At 39.5% G+C, this 16,293-nt stretch overlaps 1 protein-coding gene across 4 annotated transcripts in view; it reads left to right on the forward strand.

Moving 5' to 3' along the window:
* The window catches only part of GPAM (glycerol-3-phosphate acyltransferase, mitochondrial), a 72,878-nt gene that overhangs the window by 42,331 nt on the left and 14,254 nt on the right, over positions 1-16,293 (forward strand). For all 4 annotated transcript variants that reach the window (XM_060034072.1, XM_060034073.1, XM_060034071.1 and 1 more), the window contains 8 exons: positions 4,838-4,934; positions 5,577-5,713; positions 8,558-8,657; positions 9,211-9,423; positions 11,222-11,335; positions 12,701-12,786; positions 13,526-13,641; positions 15,606-15,676. In XM_060034072.1, the coding sequence (XP_059890055.1) occupies positions 4,838-4,934; positions 5,577-5,713; positions 8,558-8,657; positions 9,211-9,423; positions 11,222-11,335; positions 12,701-12,786; positions 13,526-13,641; positions 15,606-15,676 (934 nt within the window). The remainder of the gene's footprint in view (positions 1-4,837; positions 4,935-5,576; positions 5,714-8,557; positions 8,658-9,210; positions 9,424-11,221; positions 11,336-12,700; positions 12,787-13,525; positions 13,642-15,605; positions 15,677-16,293) is intronic.

Below are 16,293 nucleotides of genomic sequence, written 5' to 3' on the forward strand. Positions count from 1 at the left end.
TATTGCTACTCCAGCTTTCTTTTGATTTCCATTTGCATGGAATATCTTTTTCCATCCCCTCACTTTCAGTTTGTATGTGTCCCTAGGTCTGAAGTGGGTCTCTTGTAGACAGCATATATATGGGTCTTGTTTTTGTATCCATTCAGTGAGTCTGTGTCTTTTGGTTGGAGCATTTAATCCATTTATGTTTAAGGTAATCATTTATATGTATGTTCCTATTATCATTTTCTTAATTGTTTTGGGTTTGTTTTTGTACGTCCTTTTCTTCTCTTATGTTTCCCAGTTAGAGAAGTTCCTTTAACATTTGTTATAGAGCCGGTTTGGTGGTGCTGAATTCTCTTAGCTTTCACTTGTCTGTAAAGCTTTTGATTTCTCCATCAAATCTGAATGAGATCCTTGCCAGGTAGATCTTGGCTGTAGATTTTCCCCTGGCATCACTTTAAATATGTCATGCCACTCCCTTCCGGCTTGTAGAGTTTCTGCTGAGAACTCAGCTGTTAACCTTATGGGAGTTGCCTTGTACATTATCTGTCGTTTTTCCCTTGCTGATTTCAATAATTTTTCTTTGTCTTTAATTTTTGCCAATTTGATTACTATGTGTCTCGGTGTGTTTCTCCTTCGTTTTATCCTGTATGGGACTCTCTGTGCTTCCTGGACTTGGGTGGCTATTGCCTTTCTCATGTTAGGGAGGTTTTCGACTATAATCTCTTCACATATTTTCTCGGGTCCTTTCTCTCTTCTCTTTCTGGGACCCCTATAATGCGAATACTGTTGCGTTTAATGTTGTCCCAGAGGTCTCTTAGGCTGTCTATATTTCTTTTCATTCTTCTTTCTTTATTCTGTTCTGCAGCAGTGAATTCCACCATTCTGTCTTCCAGGTCACTTATCCGTTCCTCTGCCTCAGTTATTCTGCTATTGATTCCTTCTAGTGTAGTTTTCATTTCAGTGATTGTATTGTTCAGCTCTGTTTGTTTGTACTTAATTCTTCAAGGTCTTTGTTAAACATTTCTTGCATCTTCTCGATCTTTGCCTCCATTCTTTTTCCGAGGTCTTGGATCATCTTCACTATCATTATTCTGAATTCTTTTTCTGGAATGTCGCCTATTTCCACTTCATTTAGTTGCTTTTCCTGGGGTTTTATCTTGTGTCTTCATCTGGTACATAGCCCTCTGCCTTTTCATCTTGTCTATCTTTCTGTGAATGTGGTTTTTGTTCCACAGGCTGCAGGATTATAGTTCTTCTTGCTTCTGCTGTCTGCCGTCTGGTGGATGAGGCTATCTAAGAGGCTTGTGCAAGTTTCCTGATGGGAGGGCCTGGTGGTGGGTAGAGCGGGCTGTTGCTCTGGTGGGCAGAGCTCAGTAAAACTTTAATCCACTTGTCTGCTGATGGGCGGGGCTGGGTTCCCTCCCTGTTGGTTGTTTGGCCTGAGGCGACCCAACACTGGAACCTACCTGGGCTCTTTGGTGGGGGTAATGGCGGACTCTTCCCAGAACTTCTGCTGCCAGTGTCCTTGTCCTCATTGGTGAGACACAGCCACCCCCCGCCTCTGCAATAGACCCTCCAACACTAGCAGGTAGGTCTGGTTCAGTCTCCCATGGGGTCACTGTTCCTTCCCCTGCATCCTGATGTGCACACTACTTTGTGTGTGCCCTCCAAGAGTGGAGTCTCTGTTTCCCCCAGTCCTGTCAAAGTCCTGCAATCAAATCCCGCTAGCCTCCATGTCTGATTCTCTAGGAATTCCTCCTCCCATTGCCGGACTCCCAGGTAGGGAAACCTGATGTGGGGCTCAGAACCTTCACTTCAGTTGGTGGACTTCTGTGGTGTAAGTGTTCTCCAGTTTGTGGTCACCCACCCAGCAGTCACGGGGTTTGATTTTATTGTGATTGTGCCCCTCCTACTGTCTCATTGTGGCTTTTCCTTTGTCTTTGGATGTGGGGTATCTTTTTTGGTGAGCTCCAGTGTCTTCCTGTCGATGATCGTTCAGCAGTTAGTTGTGATTCCTGGGCTCTCGCAAGAGGGAGTGAGAGCATGTCCTTCTACTCTGTCATCTTGAACCAGTGCAATCATTGTGGTTTTGATTTGTGTTCCCCCAATGATTTGTGCTGTGGAGCATCTTTTCATGTGCCTGTTGGCCATCTGTATGTCTTCTTTGGAAAAAATGTCTATTCAGATCCTCTGCGCATTTTTTTTTTTTTTTTTTTTTTTTTGCCGTACAGGGGCCTCTCACTGTTGTGGCCTCTCCCATTGCAGAGCACAGGCTCTGGACGCGCAGGCTCAGCGGCCATGGCTCATGGGCCTAGCCGCTCCGCGGCATGTGGGATCTTCCCATACCGGGGCATGAACCCGTGTCCCCTGCATCAGCAGGCGGACTCTCAACCACTGCGCCACCAGGGAAGCCCCCTCTGCGCATTTTTTAATTGGATTGTTTGTTTTTTGATGTTGAGTTGTTTGAGTTTTTTGTATACTTAGGGTATAAGCCCCTTATCAGATATATCCTTTTCAAACATCTTCTCCCATTCAGTAGGTGGCCTTTTTGTTTTGTTGATAGTTTCTTCAGTCTGAAAAAGCTTTTTAATTTGATTTAGTCCCATTTGTTTATTTTTGCTTTTGTTTCCCTTACCTGAGGAGACATATCCAAAAAAAATATTACTAAGACTGATGTCAAAGTGTATATTGCCCATGTTTTCTTCTAGAAGTTTTATGGTTTCAGGTCTTAGATTTAAGTCTTTAATCCATTTTGAATTTATTTTCATGCATGGTGTGAGAGAGTAGTCCAGTTTGAGTTTTTTGCATGTAGCTGCCCAGTTTTCTCAGCACCATTTATTATAGAGACTCTTTTCCCCATTGTGTATACTTGCCTCCATTGTCATAGATTAATTGCCCTTATAATGTGGGTTCCTTTCTGGGTTCTCTATTCCGTTCCACTGATCTATGTGTCTGTTTTTGTGACAGTACGTGCTGTCTTGATTACTGTAGCTTTGTAAGATAATTTGAAATCGGGGAGCGTGATACCTCCACCTTTGTTCTTCTTAAGATTGTTTTGGCTATTTGGGGTCTTGTGTTTCCATACAAATTTTAGAATTATTTATTCTAGTTCTGTGAAAAATGCCATTGGTATTTTATAGGGATTACATTGAATCTGTAGATTACCTTGGGTATATGGTCATTTTAACAATGTTAATTCTTCCAGTTCATGAACACAGTATATCCTTCCATCTGCTTGTGTCATCTTCAGTTTCTTTCATGAGTGTCTTACATTTTTCCAAGTACAGGTATTTTACTTGCTTATGTAGATTTATTCCTAGGTATTTTATTCTTTTTGATGCATTTATAAATGAAATTCTTTTCTTAATTTCCCTTCAGATAGTTCATTGTTAGTGTATAGAAATGCATCTGATTTCTGTATATTAATTTTGTATCTTGCAACTTTACCAGATTCATTGATAAGTTCTAGTAGTTTTGATGACCTCTTTAGGATTTTCTAAGTATAGTATCATGTCATGTATATACAGTGACAGTTTCACTTTTTCATTTCCACTTTGGATTCTTTTTATTTCTTTTTCTTGTCTGTTTGCTGTGGTGAGGACTTTCAATTCTGTGTTTAATAAAAGTGGCAAGAAAGGGCATCCTTGACATGTTCCTGATCTTAGAGGAAATGCTTTTAGCTTTTCACCATTGAGTCTGGTGTTAGCTGTGGGTTTGTCATTTATGGCCTTTCTTATGTTTAGGTATGTTCCCTCTATATTCACTTTGTTGAGAGTTTTTATCATAAATGGATGTTGGATTTTGTCAAGAGCTTTTCCTGCATCTTTTGAGAGGATCATATGATTTTTATTCTTCAATTTGTTAATGTGATGTATCACATCGATTGATTTGTGGATATTGAACTATCTTTGCATCCTGGGATAAATTCCACTTGATCATGGTGCGTGATACTTTTAATGTACTGTATTGTTGAATTTGGTTTGCTAATATTTTGTTAAGGATTTTTGCATCTATGTTCAACAATGATACTGGCCTGTGATTTTCTTTTTTTGTGATGTCTTTGGTTTTGCTATCAGCGTGATGCTGGCCTCGTAAGATGAGCAGAATGCAGAAGTGTTCCCTCCTCTGCAATTTTTTGGAATGGTTTGAGAAGATATGTGTTAACTCTTCGCCAAATATTTGGTAGAGTTCACCTGTGAAGCCATCTGGTTCTGGACTTTGTTTGCTAGGAGTTTATTTTTTTTTTTATTACTGACTCAGTTTCATTACTGGTAATTGGTCTGTTCATATTTTCTATTTCTTTCTGGTTCAGTCTTGGGAGATTGTACATTTCTAGGAATTTGTCCATTTCTTCTAGGTTATCCGTTTTATTTGCATATAATGGTTTGTAGTAATCTTGTGTGAACCTTTGTATTTCTGTAGTATTGGCTGTAACTTCTCCTTTTCATTTCTGATTTTATCTATTCGGGCCCTCTCTCTCTCTTTTTCTTGATGAATCTGCACATGCCCGTGTCGTGGAGTGATTTGTATGCAGGAGAGGGATCACTACTCACCTAAATATTTGCTCGATCATTAGCTTCTGAAGTATAAAGTGTGCAATGAGAATGAAATGTAAGACTTTAGTACATAATAAATGGATGCTTCTGTAAGTAGCATGTGTAAGGTCAGTTATTTAAGTTCACAATTCAGATGTACACATACACACACATACATGCACACGTGCTCATAAAAAGTCAATTACAATCACTCACGTTGTAGGTTCAAAACTTTAGGTAGACAAATGTCAAATATATATGTTTATATATATAAATATGTGTATATACATTAAAAAATTTTTTTAACTTCCTTTCAGACTGACCGGATGGGTGCTGCTAAAACTGTTCAACAGCTTCTTTTGGAATATTCAGATTCACAAGGGTCAACTTGAGATGGTTAAAGCTGCAACTGAGGCAAGAGCTATGTGAATCTGTCGTTCTGTATTCTCCACATTTGCAGAGCGATTTCGGAATTCTTTTTCAAATGTTTCCTTGTATACTGTTGTGCATTCCTACACATTTGCAAGATTTCCCCCCATGTGAGATAACTACAGTAGTTATGTGTTTGTGGGAGATAAGTGGGGTAAAGGAGCACCTTCCAGCAATATGCAGGATTCCTTCTGTAAGTTATCTTGCAATAACTCTGAAAATCAGGTAGAACAAGCCTTATTTTATACATGAGGAAATAAAGGCACATGTAGATTAAGAAATTGTCCCAAGTCACAGCCAGTAAGTCACTTGCCCAGGATTTCAAACCAAACCAAGCTTGTGGCCAAAAACTATGTTCTTTTTATATGATTAGGGCTTCCTTTCAGAAGATATATAGTCAACTTGAACTCTTGATTGTTCTCCTCCTTCCCTGATTCTTTTCTATTGGTGTAGTTGTTTTTAGCTAGATGATATTAAATTGAAAGAAGTTCTTATTACAGAAAAATGTTTTTAAAGAATGAGTCACTAAGTAGCTAGTGTTTGAATGACTTTAACCAAATGTGAAGTTGCAAACTGTAATTGAACTTTCCATCTGAATTTTAAATTTGGTGTTTTTCCTTTTGCTAGATGAATTTGCCACTTATATTTCTACCAGTTCATAGATCACATATTGACTATCTCCTGCTCACTTTCATTCTCTTCTGCCATAACATCAAAGCGCCATACATTGCTTCAGGCAATAATCTCAACATCCCCATCTTCAGGTAAGATCAGCTTATTTTGAAAGTTAAGGTATGAAGATTATATTTTGAATTTTTCTTTTTTTATTATACCTTTTGATACATTTATTGTAATGAGGACATTAACTTTTTTATTTTTATTATGAAAGTAATGCATGCTTATTGCAGAAAATTTGGAAAGTACAAAAAAGCATTAAGACCATCATCATTTGAACTTATTTGCAAAGCAGAAATAGAGACACAGAGGTAGAGAACAGACGGGGGAAGGGGTGGGTGGGATGAATTGGGATGAATTGGGATTGACATATATACACTACTATGTATAAAATAGACAACTAATGAGAACTGACTGTATAGCACAGGGAACTCCACCCAGTGCTCTGTTGTGACCTAAATGGGAAGGAAGTACAAAGGGGATATATTTATACATGTGGCTGATTCACCCTGCTGTACAGCAGAAACTAACACAAGATTGTAAAGCAACCATACTCCAATAAAACAACAACAACAAAAGACTGTCATCATCATTTCTGTGTTTTATATGGGATATTTGGTGAACTGTGAATAGCTAAACTTATCAGCAGTATTTATCAAACATATAAAAGGCAATTAGAAAGATAAGATAGCAAATTACTGTATCTGACTTGGCAGTGCGCAGGTGGGGTCAGGGTGGTGGTAGGCAGGTGGTAATGGTATAAAGGTAAGAAAGAACCTTACCTGTTACTTTGACCTCGTAATTTAGTAGAGCTAGAAACATAATAATTACAGTATAACATAAAAGGTATGTTTTAGAGGTTTTCAGGGGAATGCAGTGCATTCCATTCAGAGGGAATAGTATGTGAAAAGACAGAGTGATTTAAAAGCATGATATGGTCATGAACCAGCAGGCAGTTCTTAGCCTCTAGGGTTAGAATGTAGGGTGCGTTAGCAGGGTTCAGAGGCTGGAGGTGGTGACTGCATAGGTGGTGAGAGTTAGGTCAAAACAATTTCTAAGCCAAGAGTTTAGAGTGTATCCCATACTTGAGAAATGATACGTTCAGATGCGCATTTTGAAAAGTCATTCTGGATTAGAGGGAGTTAGATCAATTCTGACTCTATTGCAGTAGTTCAGATAAAAGGTAATGAAGGCTTAAATAAAAGTATAACAGTGCTCTTGGAGAAGAGGTCACAGATTTGAAAAGTATTTAGTTTCATACTTCAAATTACAAAGCATCTCTCAGGTCAGCTCTGTGAGTAGTAGAGAGCACGAGGAGGATGAATGTGGAGCTACTGGAAGGGAAGCAGGCTGTGCAGGTGGCGCTTCACAAGGGGGCAGTCACTGCTTTGCCTGCCATGAAACCTGATCCTCAGCCTCGCAGGTCAAGGAGCTCCTTCCTAATCCCTTGGCTCAGAGTTCTGTAGCTAATCTGATGCATGTGGATGACTGAAGAGAAGCCATTCGTTCATGCAGTAAGCCAGTACTTACCCAAATGTGCTCTAGACAAGGGAGAACAAGATACATAGTCCTTACTTTCAAATAGCTCATAAAATAATGGGGAATGTAGGCAAACAGCTAGCTCTAATCCAGCGTGATATGACCCTACAGGGCAGACATGCTTTTCCAAGTATCAGAATATCTATGTTTTCTCTCATGGGTACCTCTTCCCAGTGTCAAGGAACCTGGAAAGTTGAATTAGAAAGTCATCAGAAACGTACTTAGGCGTGAAGAAGACTGTTCCAGCTGGGCTCTTAGAGAAGCCTTGCCCCATAATAGTTTGCCTCTTCTGTAATCAGAACAACTCATGTACTCATTCCCTCCAGGTTGGATTGGTTCTCCAGGTGGATCTCTGGGGAAGTACTTAATAAACATTGATCATTTCTCATAAGCCAACTTCCCTTTTCACCACCTCTATGCCAGTCATTGCTCAGCTTATCATTCCTTCAGACATGACAAACTCTCGATAACCTGGCCTGTTTATTTGCAGTGTTCTTTTGTTACATGCCAGTCTGTACATTCACAAACCACTTTTCAAGGGGGCTTATTTTTGTGGATGGTTCATCTCATTTATTAAGAATTTATTCTGCAGAGTTTTACTTTCAAAGAGTGACATTAAGTTCTGGATATATCTTACTGTGGCCTCCTTATGCTGACTGTAGAAGATTCCAAAACTATATATTAATATTTATATTAATATCACTCTGTTTGAACAGAATAGGAGGAGGCTCTGAGTTTGGAAAAGTTGACTTAAGTTTTGGAAAGTTTCAACCTCATATCAAAGTAATTCATCAGTGCTGTAGACAGAGAAGTGGGGTTGTGCGAATTGTTTTATTCTATGTATGTGTAAATGAAGCAAATTTTGGTTTCATGTTTTGGGAGGATGGTTATGCTTGGTTCCAGTTTGATAAAGTTACTCTTGTCTTACTGGGATACTCTCTAAGAAATACTTACTTGAGAAGGTTTCCCCAAAGGAGCTTTTGTAACATCACATTCATCTTGTAGTAAATGTGCCTTAGGAAAATTTTGGTATGTCTAAAGGTCAGTGTCTTAAGACCCTGGGCAGGGTTTTTAAATTTAGCAGTATTCTATAATCCTCTTAAAGTCTGTACCAGCACCTTTGCGGGATAATATATCATGTAAACTCCTTTTGGCTTAGAACAGATGTAACAGAGCTTCATTATACACAGTGATATTCTGAAGGCTAATGAATAATGTAAATGACTGAAACACGTCAATATATGGAAAATGGAAAAATGTCCACATTTTCACAATCAGCAACTCAAACAATACATGAGGTTTATATCCAAATGACACGTTACGAATAACTTGGAATTTGAGTACTCTTTTTAAATTTTTCTTTTTAAAAAATTAATGCGTTCTTAAATTTATAGTACCCTGATCCATAAGCTTGGGGGCTTTTTCATACGACGGAGGCTAGATGAGACGCCAGATGGACGGAAAGATATTCTCTATAGAGCTTTGCTCCACGGGGTACGTGTGATCTCTAATTACTCTTAAAGTCGTTATGGTAGCTATCACAGTAGAAGAAAATGAGACTTGATTCAGACTTTTTATTTTTCGGTACGCAGGCCTCTCACTGTTGTGGCCTCTCCCGTTGCGGAGCACAGGCTCCGGATGCGCAGGCTCAACGGCCATGGCTCAAGGGCCCAGCCGCTCCGCGGCATGTGGGATCTTCCTGGACCGGGGCACAAACCCGTGTCCCCTGCATCGGCAGGCAGACTCTCAACCACTGCGCCGCCAGGGAAGCCCCTTGATTGAGATTGTTAAAAAACAGTTGTCTGAGTAATTATTTTCGTGATTATTGCTTGGATATGGGTTTGATGATTACTTTTTGTTATCACCAAAATATAACATTGGAGAAGCTCTTTTGATATTATCTGTGTGAGCAAAATATTTTGTCAGAAGTTATAGGTTTTGTTTGTTTGTTTGTTTTGTTTTTTTAGGTTTAACTTTGCTGAGCTTATTCTAAGTTGGGTGATCTTGAGTTCATGAGTTCATATTTTACTTTCTCCTTATATTCCAGCATATAGTTGAACTACTTCGACAGCAGCAGTTCTTGGAGATTTTTCTGGAAGGCACACGCTCTAGGAGTGGAAAAATCTCCTGTGCTCGGGCAGGACTTTTGTCAGTTGTAGTAGATACTCTGTCTACCAATACCATCCCAGACATCTTGATAATACCTGTTGGGATCTCCTACGATCGTATTATTGAGGGTCATTACAATGGTGAACAACTGGTAAGAGGACCACCTGCACAAAAGTCATCTTTGCTTTTCCAGTCTTTTGCTTTTAGATAAGTGCTTTTAGAATTAGTTGAGAATATTTTTGTTACTCTCTAATTTTATAACACTGTAGGAAACTTGGTAGGGTGGGCTTTCATCCCGTATGGCAGCCTGATTGGTAGTGATGATGTGGTAATTTCCTGCATTTGGAGGAAGTGGCATGATTAGATTAATCATGCCTTGGTCGTGGGGTCGGGAAGTGGAAGAATACTTGCTACTGAGTTGCCACCTCTGCCCTGGGGAGGGTATACATGGCTCGGTCTCCCCAGGGCTTATTGCTTATGTGTAGAGTTTAAGTTACACCTGAAGAACTGGTGGGATCATGTTGGCAGAGCAACTGCAAATTAATTTTGAGACTGCAGTAATTTTTTTAGTGAACTTTTTTACTGAAGTAAATAGTTCCAGAAGAATGCACCCATCATACACGCATGTAGCTTGAATTAGCACAAAATGAATACACCTACATAACCAGGACCCAGGTCAAGGACCCTAGAAACCTCCCTTATCCCTCTCTCATTGTTTTCCCCTCAAGGGTAACCACCTATCTTGACTTCTTACTGAATAGATTAGTTTGCCCATTTTTGAACATGATATAAAATGGAATAATGTAGTGTGTGGACTTTTTATCTCTGGTTTCCTTTGCACAAGCAACACCTGTTTGTTGTTGCAGGTAGTTACAATTTGTTCATTGTCATAGTTGTACAGTATTGCAGTGTATGAATATACAATTTGTCTATTCTACTGCTGAAAAAAAGTTTGGTTTCCTGGTTTCAGCTGTGATCATTCTTGTACATTTCTCTTGATGACCATATGTATGCATTTTGTTGGGTATGTGCCTGGGAGTGGAATCAGTGGATCATAAAGTATGTGTACGTTCAGCTTTGTAGATGCTGCCAAACAGTTCTCCAGAATGGTTTTACCAACTTGCTATTCCTCCCAGCAGTGTGCCAGTTCCAGAGGAGTTTAGTTTTGTTCTTATTTAGTGTGGAAGTCTTGGTCATGATACTTGTTTCAAGCTTATTGCCCCAAACATGTCAGAAGCTCAAGGACTCCTAATAATTGGAGGCTTTAGAAATAAAGTGATAGACCTGGATTATTATTATTATCTCTTGTGAGACCCCTCCTTGTGTTGCCTGTGTCAATTCTGAACATATGCTCCACTCACCCTGACTGCGTCTCATGACATCATATCTGAGTCCTGTGTCCCTTATACAGCTGACATTGTGCCTTATGTGTGTTAAATATTCAAGAAACACTTACTGAATGAATAATTGGCTCAAAGGCCACTCTGGGGCTGAATTTGGCATTTGGTTGCCTAATGTTACATACTTGGACCATCGTGATCATCAGACCACAATAAGGTGGCCTCTTCGACATCTTACTTTTATCTGAGAACTGCAGAACAGTTTTTCAGGCTGTTACATCATTTTTGTCCTTCAGTAGTTTGCAGTTCTATTTTTGTGAATGATGTAAACAATGCACTAAATGAAGTTGTGTTAAATGTTTCCTTTTTCAATGGCCAAATTACCTCCCCAGTGACGTGATTACATCTTTTAGCATCTTGGAGTGCTAAACATTTTCTGACAGGTCTCAGTCAATGAATACTTATTTTCCTTCAGTCGTTATTATCTTTTTCCAGACAGATCATCGGTTTCCATAAAAAAATTAATAAACTTTATTCTTTGGATAATGATGTTTGTGTATTTGTTAGCTTTATTTCTTACCATGCTATTCTTTCAAAATTGCAAATTAGGGAAAACCTAAGAAGAATGAGAGCCTCTGGAGCATAGCAAGAGGCGTTATCAGAATGTTACGAAAAAACTATGGATGTGTCAGAGTGGATTTTGCACAACCATTTTCCTTAAAGGTGAGTGTCTGTTGAAGTGAAGCTGTGTCAGCCTTGGTGTAGCTCAGTGTCACAAGATCTGGGCTCTAGTCCGGCCTCTGATGCCTCCTCTCCATGTGAGTTTGGGCCTCACTTTCTTCTCTCATAGAATGGGGACTCTGACAAGGATAGTGTTTCCTAAATTATTCCACCGAAATGTGCCTGTTGACAAAGGAGCCTAAATGTCTATGTTTGGGAGATATCAGTCTCAAAATGTATTGCTATTTTTTTTAATTCATGAGAATTTTGCATGTTGCTTTATCTATATCAGTATTTTATACGATCTTTTTTTCTTTTTTTTTTTGTGGTACGCGGGCCTCTCACTGTTGTGGCCTCTCCCGTTGCGGAGCACAGGCTCCGGACGCGCAGGCTCAGCGGCCATGACTCATGCGCCCAGCCGCTCCGCGGCATGTGGGATTTTCCCGGACCGGGGCACGAACCCGCGTCCCCTGCGTCGGCAGGCGGACTCTCAACCACTGTGCCACCAGGGAAGCCCTATATGATGTTTTAAAATTGCCCTTAAGAGAAATTTTTCAAAACGTATCTCACAGCTGGGTAACATTGATACTCTAGGATGATGCCGTATTCTACTGAGTGGAGTCTAATACCTACATAGTCAGAGAAATAGTGCCATCCTCATGGAGAAGCCTGGGGCTGGTGGCTCCCTGAGGTCCTGCAGTTTTAAATTCTTAAGATTTTCAGACTGGTAAAGGAGAAGAGAAGGATAGGGACTTGGGAACCTAAAGATAAGGTGCAGAGATGTCCTGCTTCTCCTTCTGTTCCACGTTTCGGTTTTACTTTGAAAGAGTCAAACTGCTATGCTAGATGCATGCTTTCTGGCCTTAAGTGCGTTTGACTTTTAGGGACCTCATCATTTCTTATCACTTTTTGTTGTTGTTGTTGTTAATATTGCACAGCTTCTCTCGTTTATGATTTGCTTTTGAATTGAGGTTCTTTTGAGTATAACGTGACCTTCAGGTTGTCAGATTTCCTTTAGAAGGTATGGTTGGTGACTTATCACTATTAGTAATACTGGGAATGCCAAATAGTTTCATGAAGATATGAGAAAAGTTAAATTTTCCCCTTAATTTTTAAATGATTTCACTTAAGCATCATCCTGTTTTTTGGAGTTTCTGTTCTTAGATTTCATGCTTAACAACATTCTATGAGTTATTCTGCAGTTCTGAAGACAGTTTAGGATATAGAAAGTATTTCTCATGTTATGTTATACGGCTCATTTTATTAACATCTCCCTTTTTACTTTTTGAAGGTGAAATTATATTTTATATATGTTTATGAAAGTGAGACAGTGGGAGTAAATGATAATATTTTATTTTATTTTTCCAGGAATATTTAGAAAGCCAAAGTCAGAAACCTGTTTCTTCTCCACTTTCTCTGGAGCAAGCGTTGTTACCAGCTATACTTCCTTCAAGGTAGGGTTCATGGAAATTTTTTATACTGACCCGTCAAATATCTGTTATTTCTTCTATTGCATGGAAGAATTTGTTAACTTTATTAAGGGCATTCATGTTCTTGTTTTTACTTCCTCACTTGAGTAACTTTTCTCTTGGTCTGATAAAGGATCTTGAAACTATGTGTTTCCACATTAGTTTGAAGGTTTTTGATTACTTGCATCATAAAATCTTTTTGATTTTGTGAATCATGTAAGAGTTCTTATTTGATTTATATTTTTGAATGTTTGAAATGTTCTTTTTGGTAGTAACTTAGGCTATGCATATTGCATGTTCATGCAACATATGAAAGAGTTTTTCTATGTGAATTTTCCAGAATTCAAATCGAATTGTCACTTAGAGAAATAGAATATTAAGCCCTTCCTTTAAAATATGTTCAAGTATTGAATTTTTGAAAATGTTTTAAATGAGGCATCTTGCTTTATGCATTCTTTCTGCCGGTGAGTTCTGGAAGTGATGTACCAACAGACTATTTAGTCATAATTAAGTAACACATTTTGGTCAGGAGAGTGTATTAGACTTAATAAGGTATATTATGGAGTAAAACAATGCATAGAAATAATCTATCTGTGGCTTAAATTTAGAATATGTAGAAATTTAAAGTGTCTAATACATTGTATCTTAAGCCCATGTAGTATGCTTTGTGAAAGAGTGGGGTTATAGAAGTCTAATTAAAAAAACAAAAACAAAACCTTTTTAGACCCAGTGATGCTGCTGCTGAAGGTACAGACACGTCCATTAACGAGTCCAGAAATGCAACAGATGAATCCTTCCGAAGAAGACTGATTGCAAATCTGGCTGAGCACATTCTCTTCAGTAAGTAGAATTCCAGTCTTTAATTCCATAATTCAGATACGGTGTGATGCAGTACGAACCATACAGGTTTTAGAATCTGCCAAAGTTAGCTTCCACTTCTGGTTCTAGTACTAATACACAGGGGGTGATAGGAAAGTTATTAGAAAGAAAGTGGTGCTGAGAGGATTTGAGATAACCCAGTGAAACATCTCACACCGTGCCTGATAATTAGCAGGTACTCATGTGGTAGTTCTTAGGCATTTAAAAAATTGCCAAAATGATTTGTTGCTTCTTTTGCTTATGAATTAGTCTCTTTGAACTAACTTGTGGTACAGCATCTAGGCTTACAGTTGCATGTCCCTGTCCCCTGTGACCCCGTGATCATTTTTATTTGGCAAATATTTTGCGGCTATTATGTGTACAATTTTGTTTTAGCTGTGGGGAATACACATTGAGTAATGGTTCTGTACTTAAAGACGTATGCTCTTAGTGGGATAGTTGTACACAAACAATGCAAATGGGCGCGGCTCAGAGTGGAGTGAGTTACCTGCAGAATCAGCTGTCCTGAAGTTCCGAATGGCAGCACGGTGTCACGTTGTAGAGGCTGCTCTAAGACTGCAGAGCAGCAGCAGCGCGGGGCCCTCGGGGTGCCACCCAGGCGTGCTCTCCTCGCCATCCCTGTGCCTCCTCCCCGTCAGGTCAGACTCTCAGCATTTCCTGCCGACACCAGTGTGGAGGCTTCCTCACCTCTCCCGCTCCTTTCACTCTAGCTGCCTCTACTCCTGCTTTACGCCGGGCCAAGGTAGTCTTTCTGGAGCACATTTGATTGTGTCTCTCCCTTGCTTAAATTCTGGATGCTAAAAATAATTCATCCTTAAATGTTGTAAAGTTGTAAAATAAAGGTAAAACTCACTACCCAAATAACCAGACGTGTTGCTGTCTAGTCTATAAAAATATTTTTTACCGTTTTGTATTGTGCTATTTTCCATTTATAACACAAATAATTTAAAAAACCTTTTAAATATCCTTTTTAAAGGCCAAATATATATGGTACTCGGTACTTTTTTGTTTCTTAAACACTGGAGACAACATCAATTGTGAAGTATTTATTCATGAATTCATTATCATCTTAGAAAACCCACAGATGGTATCTTATTTTAGATTATTCCATAGATGTTCTCATATTTGATTCGTATGATTAATAATTTTCTACAAATTTAGAATATTGAGTTATGGACTATAGTCATTCTCAAATGTATTTCTGTCCCCTTCCTTCCTACCTCTGACCTGCCTCTGGGCCAGGTTGAAAAGAGGAAATTAAAATGTACTGAGCACCCATTACTATGCGTCCTGTGCCAGGTCAGTCACCTCGTGCTTACACAGCCCAGTGAACCAGGTGGATGCTCATTGTACCAAAGGGAAGCTGAGGCTTGGGAATTTAAGACGTTTCCCCCAAGTCATGAAATTAGTGTAGAAGTTAGGATTTGACCCCAGATTCCTGACTTTAACTACCTGTCCCCAGCCCCTTCCACCCCCGCCCCCCGACTTTGTTGTAATGTGGTGGTGAATACCTGCAGGAGGAGTGAAGTAGAGTTGCAGGTGTAGTAGACTGAGGCCAGGAACAAGTCAAGAAACACTGAAGCAGGATATCCTGTAGAGCTCTTAGAACAGGCTCATGCTTTGGGTCTTGGTATTTCCATAAAGATGTCTCTTGGTCACCGAGTAACAAACTTCCATTGGTTTGGACTGAGAGTGGACCTGTCTTAGACTGAATTCTATTATGTGATGAATAATGATCTCTAGTGAGGTTCCATTGGCCCAGAACATGGTATAATGTTGTAACTTCCCTTTGGTAAACGGGTTATAGGAAATGTGGCAGAGGACTTTTATAATTTTAAATACTCCTGATTAAGATTTAGGTACTTTTAAAAAGTTTTAGCTGTATTAAAAAAAAGTGCAACTAAAGATCTGTGTTTGCCTTCCAGCCGCTAGCAAGTCCTGTGCCATTATGTCAACACACATCGTGGCCTGCCTGCTCCTCTACAGACACAGGCAGGTATGTCTGCAGTGTCACCTGGAGTGCAGTAGAAAGCATGAAAATGCTTTGTCCGCTCTTCAAATACTTGTCCACTGGTAGATTTGGCCCCCTTCCAGCTAGTCCTGTGAGATAAACCGTAAAATAAGCTAAGGACTCTGCCGACAGGTGCTTACACCTGACGGAGGAAGAAATCTACATAAAAAAACCTCAGAGACTGTTTTATGTGACAGCAAGACATTCTCAGTTAATGTAAATAAGGCGTATCTCATCGGCATGCGGAAAGTATTCTGATAGCTAATGGTTTCCAAGCTGTTTGATTTGTATTTTGGACCTGCGCTCTGCCTTCCCACAACACGCTTGTCTAAGCCCTGTGATGGGAAAGACTGTGTCTGTCTGTCTGTCTGTCTGTCTCTCTCTCTCACAGTCATGTTCTCAACACCAAACATAGTGCCGGTATATAGACACCAAATAAATATTTGTCAGATAAACATTTAGAATGAGGGAAATTCTTGCTAAAAAATAAGTACTTCTCACTTTCAGATGGTGGCTTCTCCCTTTTGTGATCTTACGTGCTCGTATCACATGTTGTGGCTAGAGTAGTCTCTGATGTGGAGTACCTTGACATTCCTGGGGGA

This window comes from Delphinus delphis, chromosome 16, assembly GCF_949987515.2.
Source record: "Delphinus delphis chromosome 16, mDelDel1.2, whole genome shotgun sequence".
NCBI classification, from domain to species: Eukaryota; Metazoa; Chordata; class Mammalia; order Artiodactyla; family Delphinidae; genus Delphinus; species Delphinus delphis.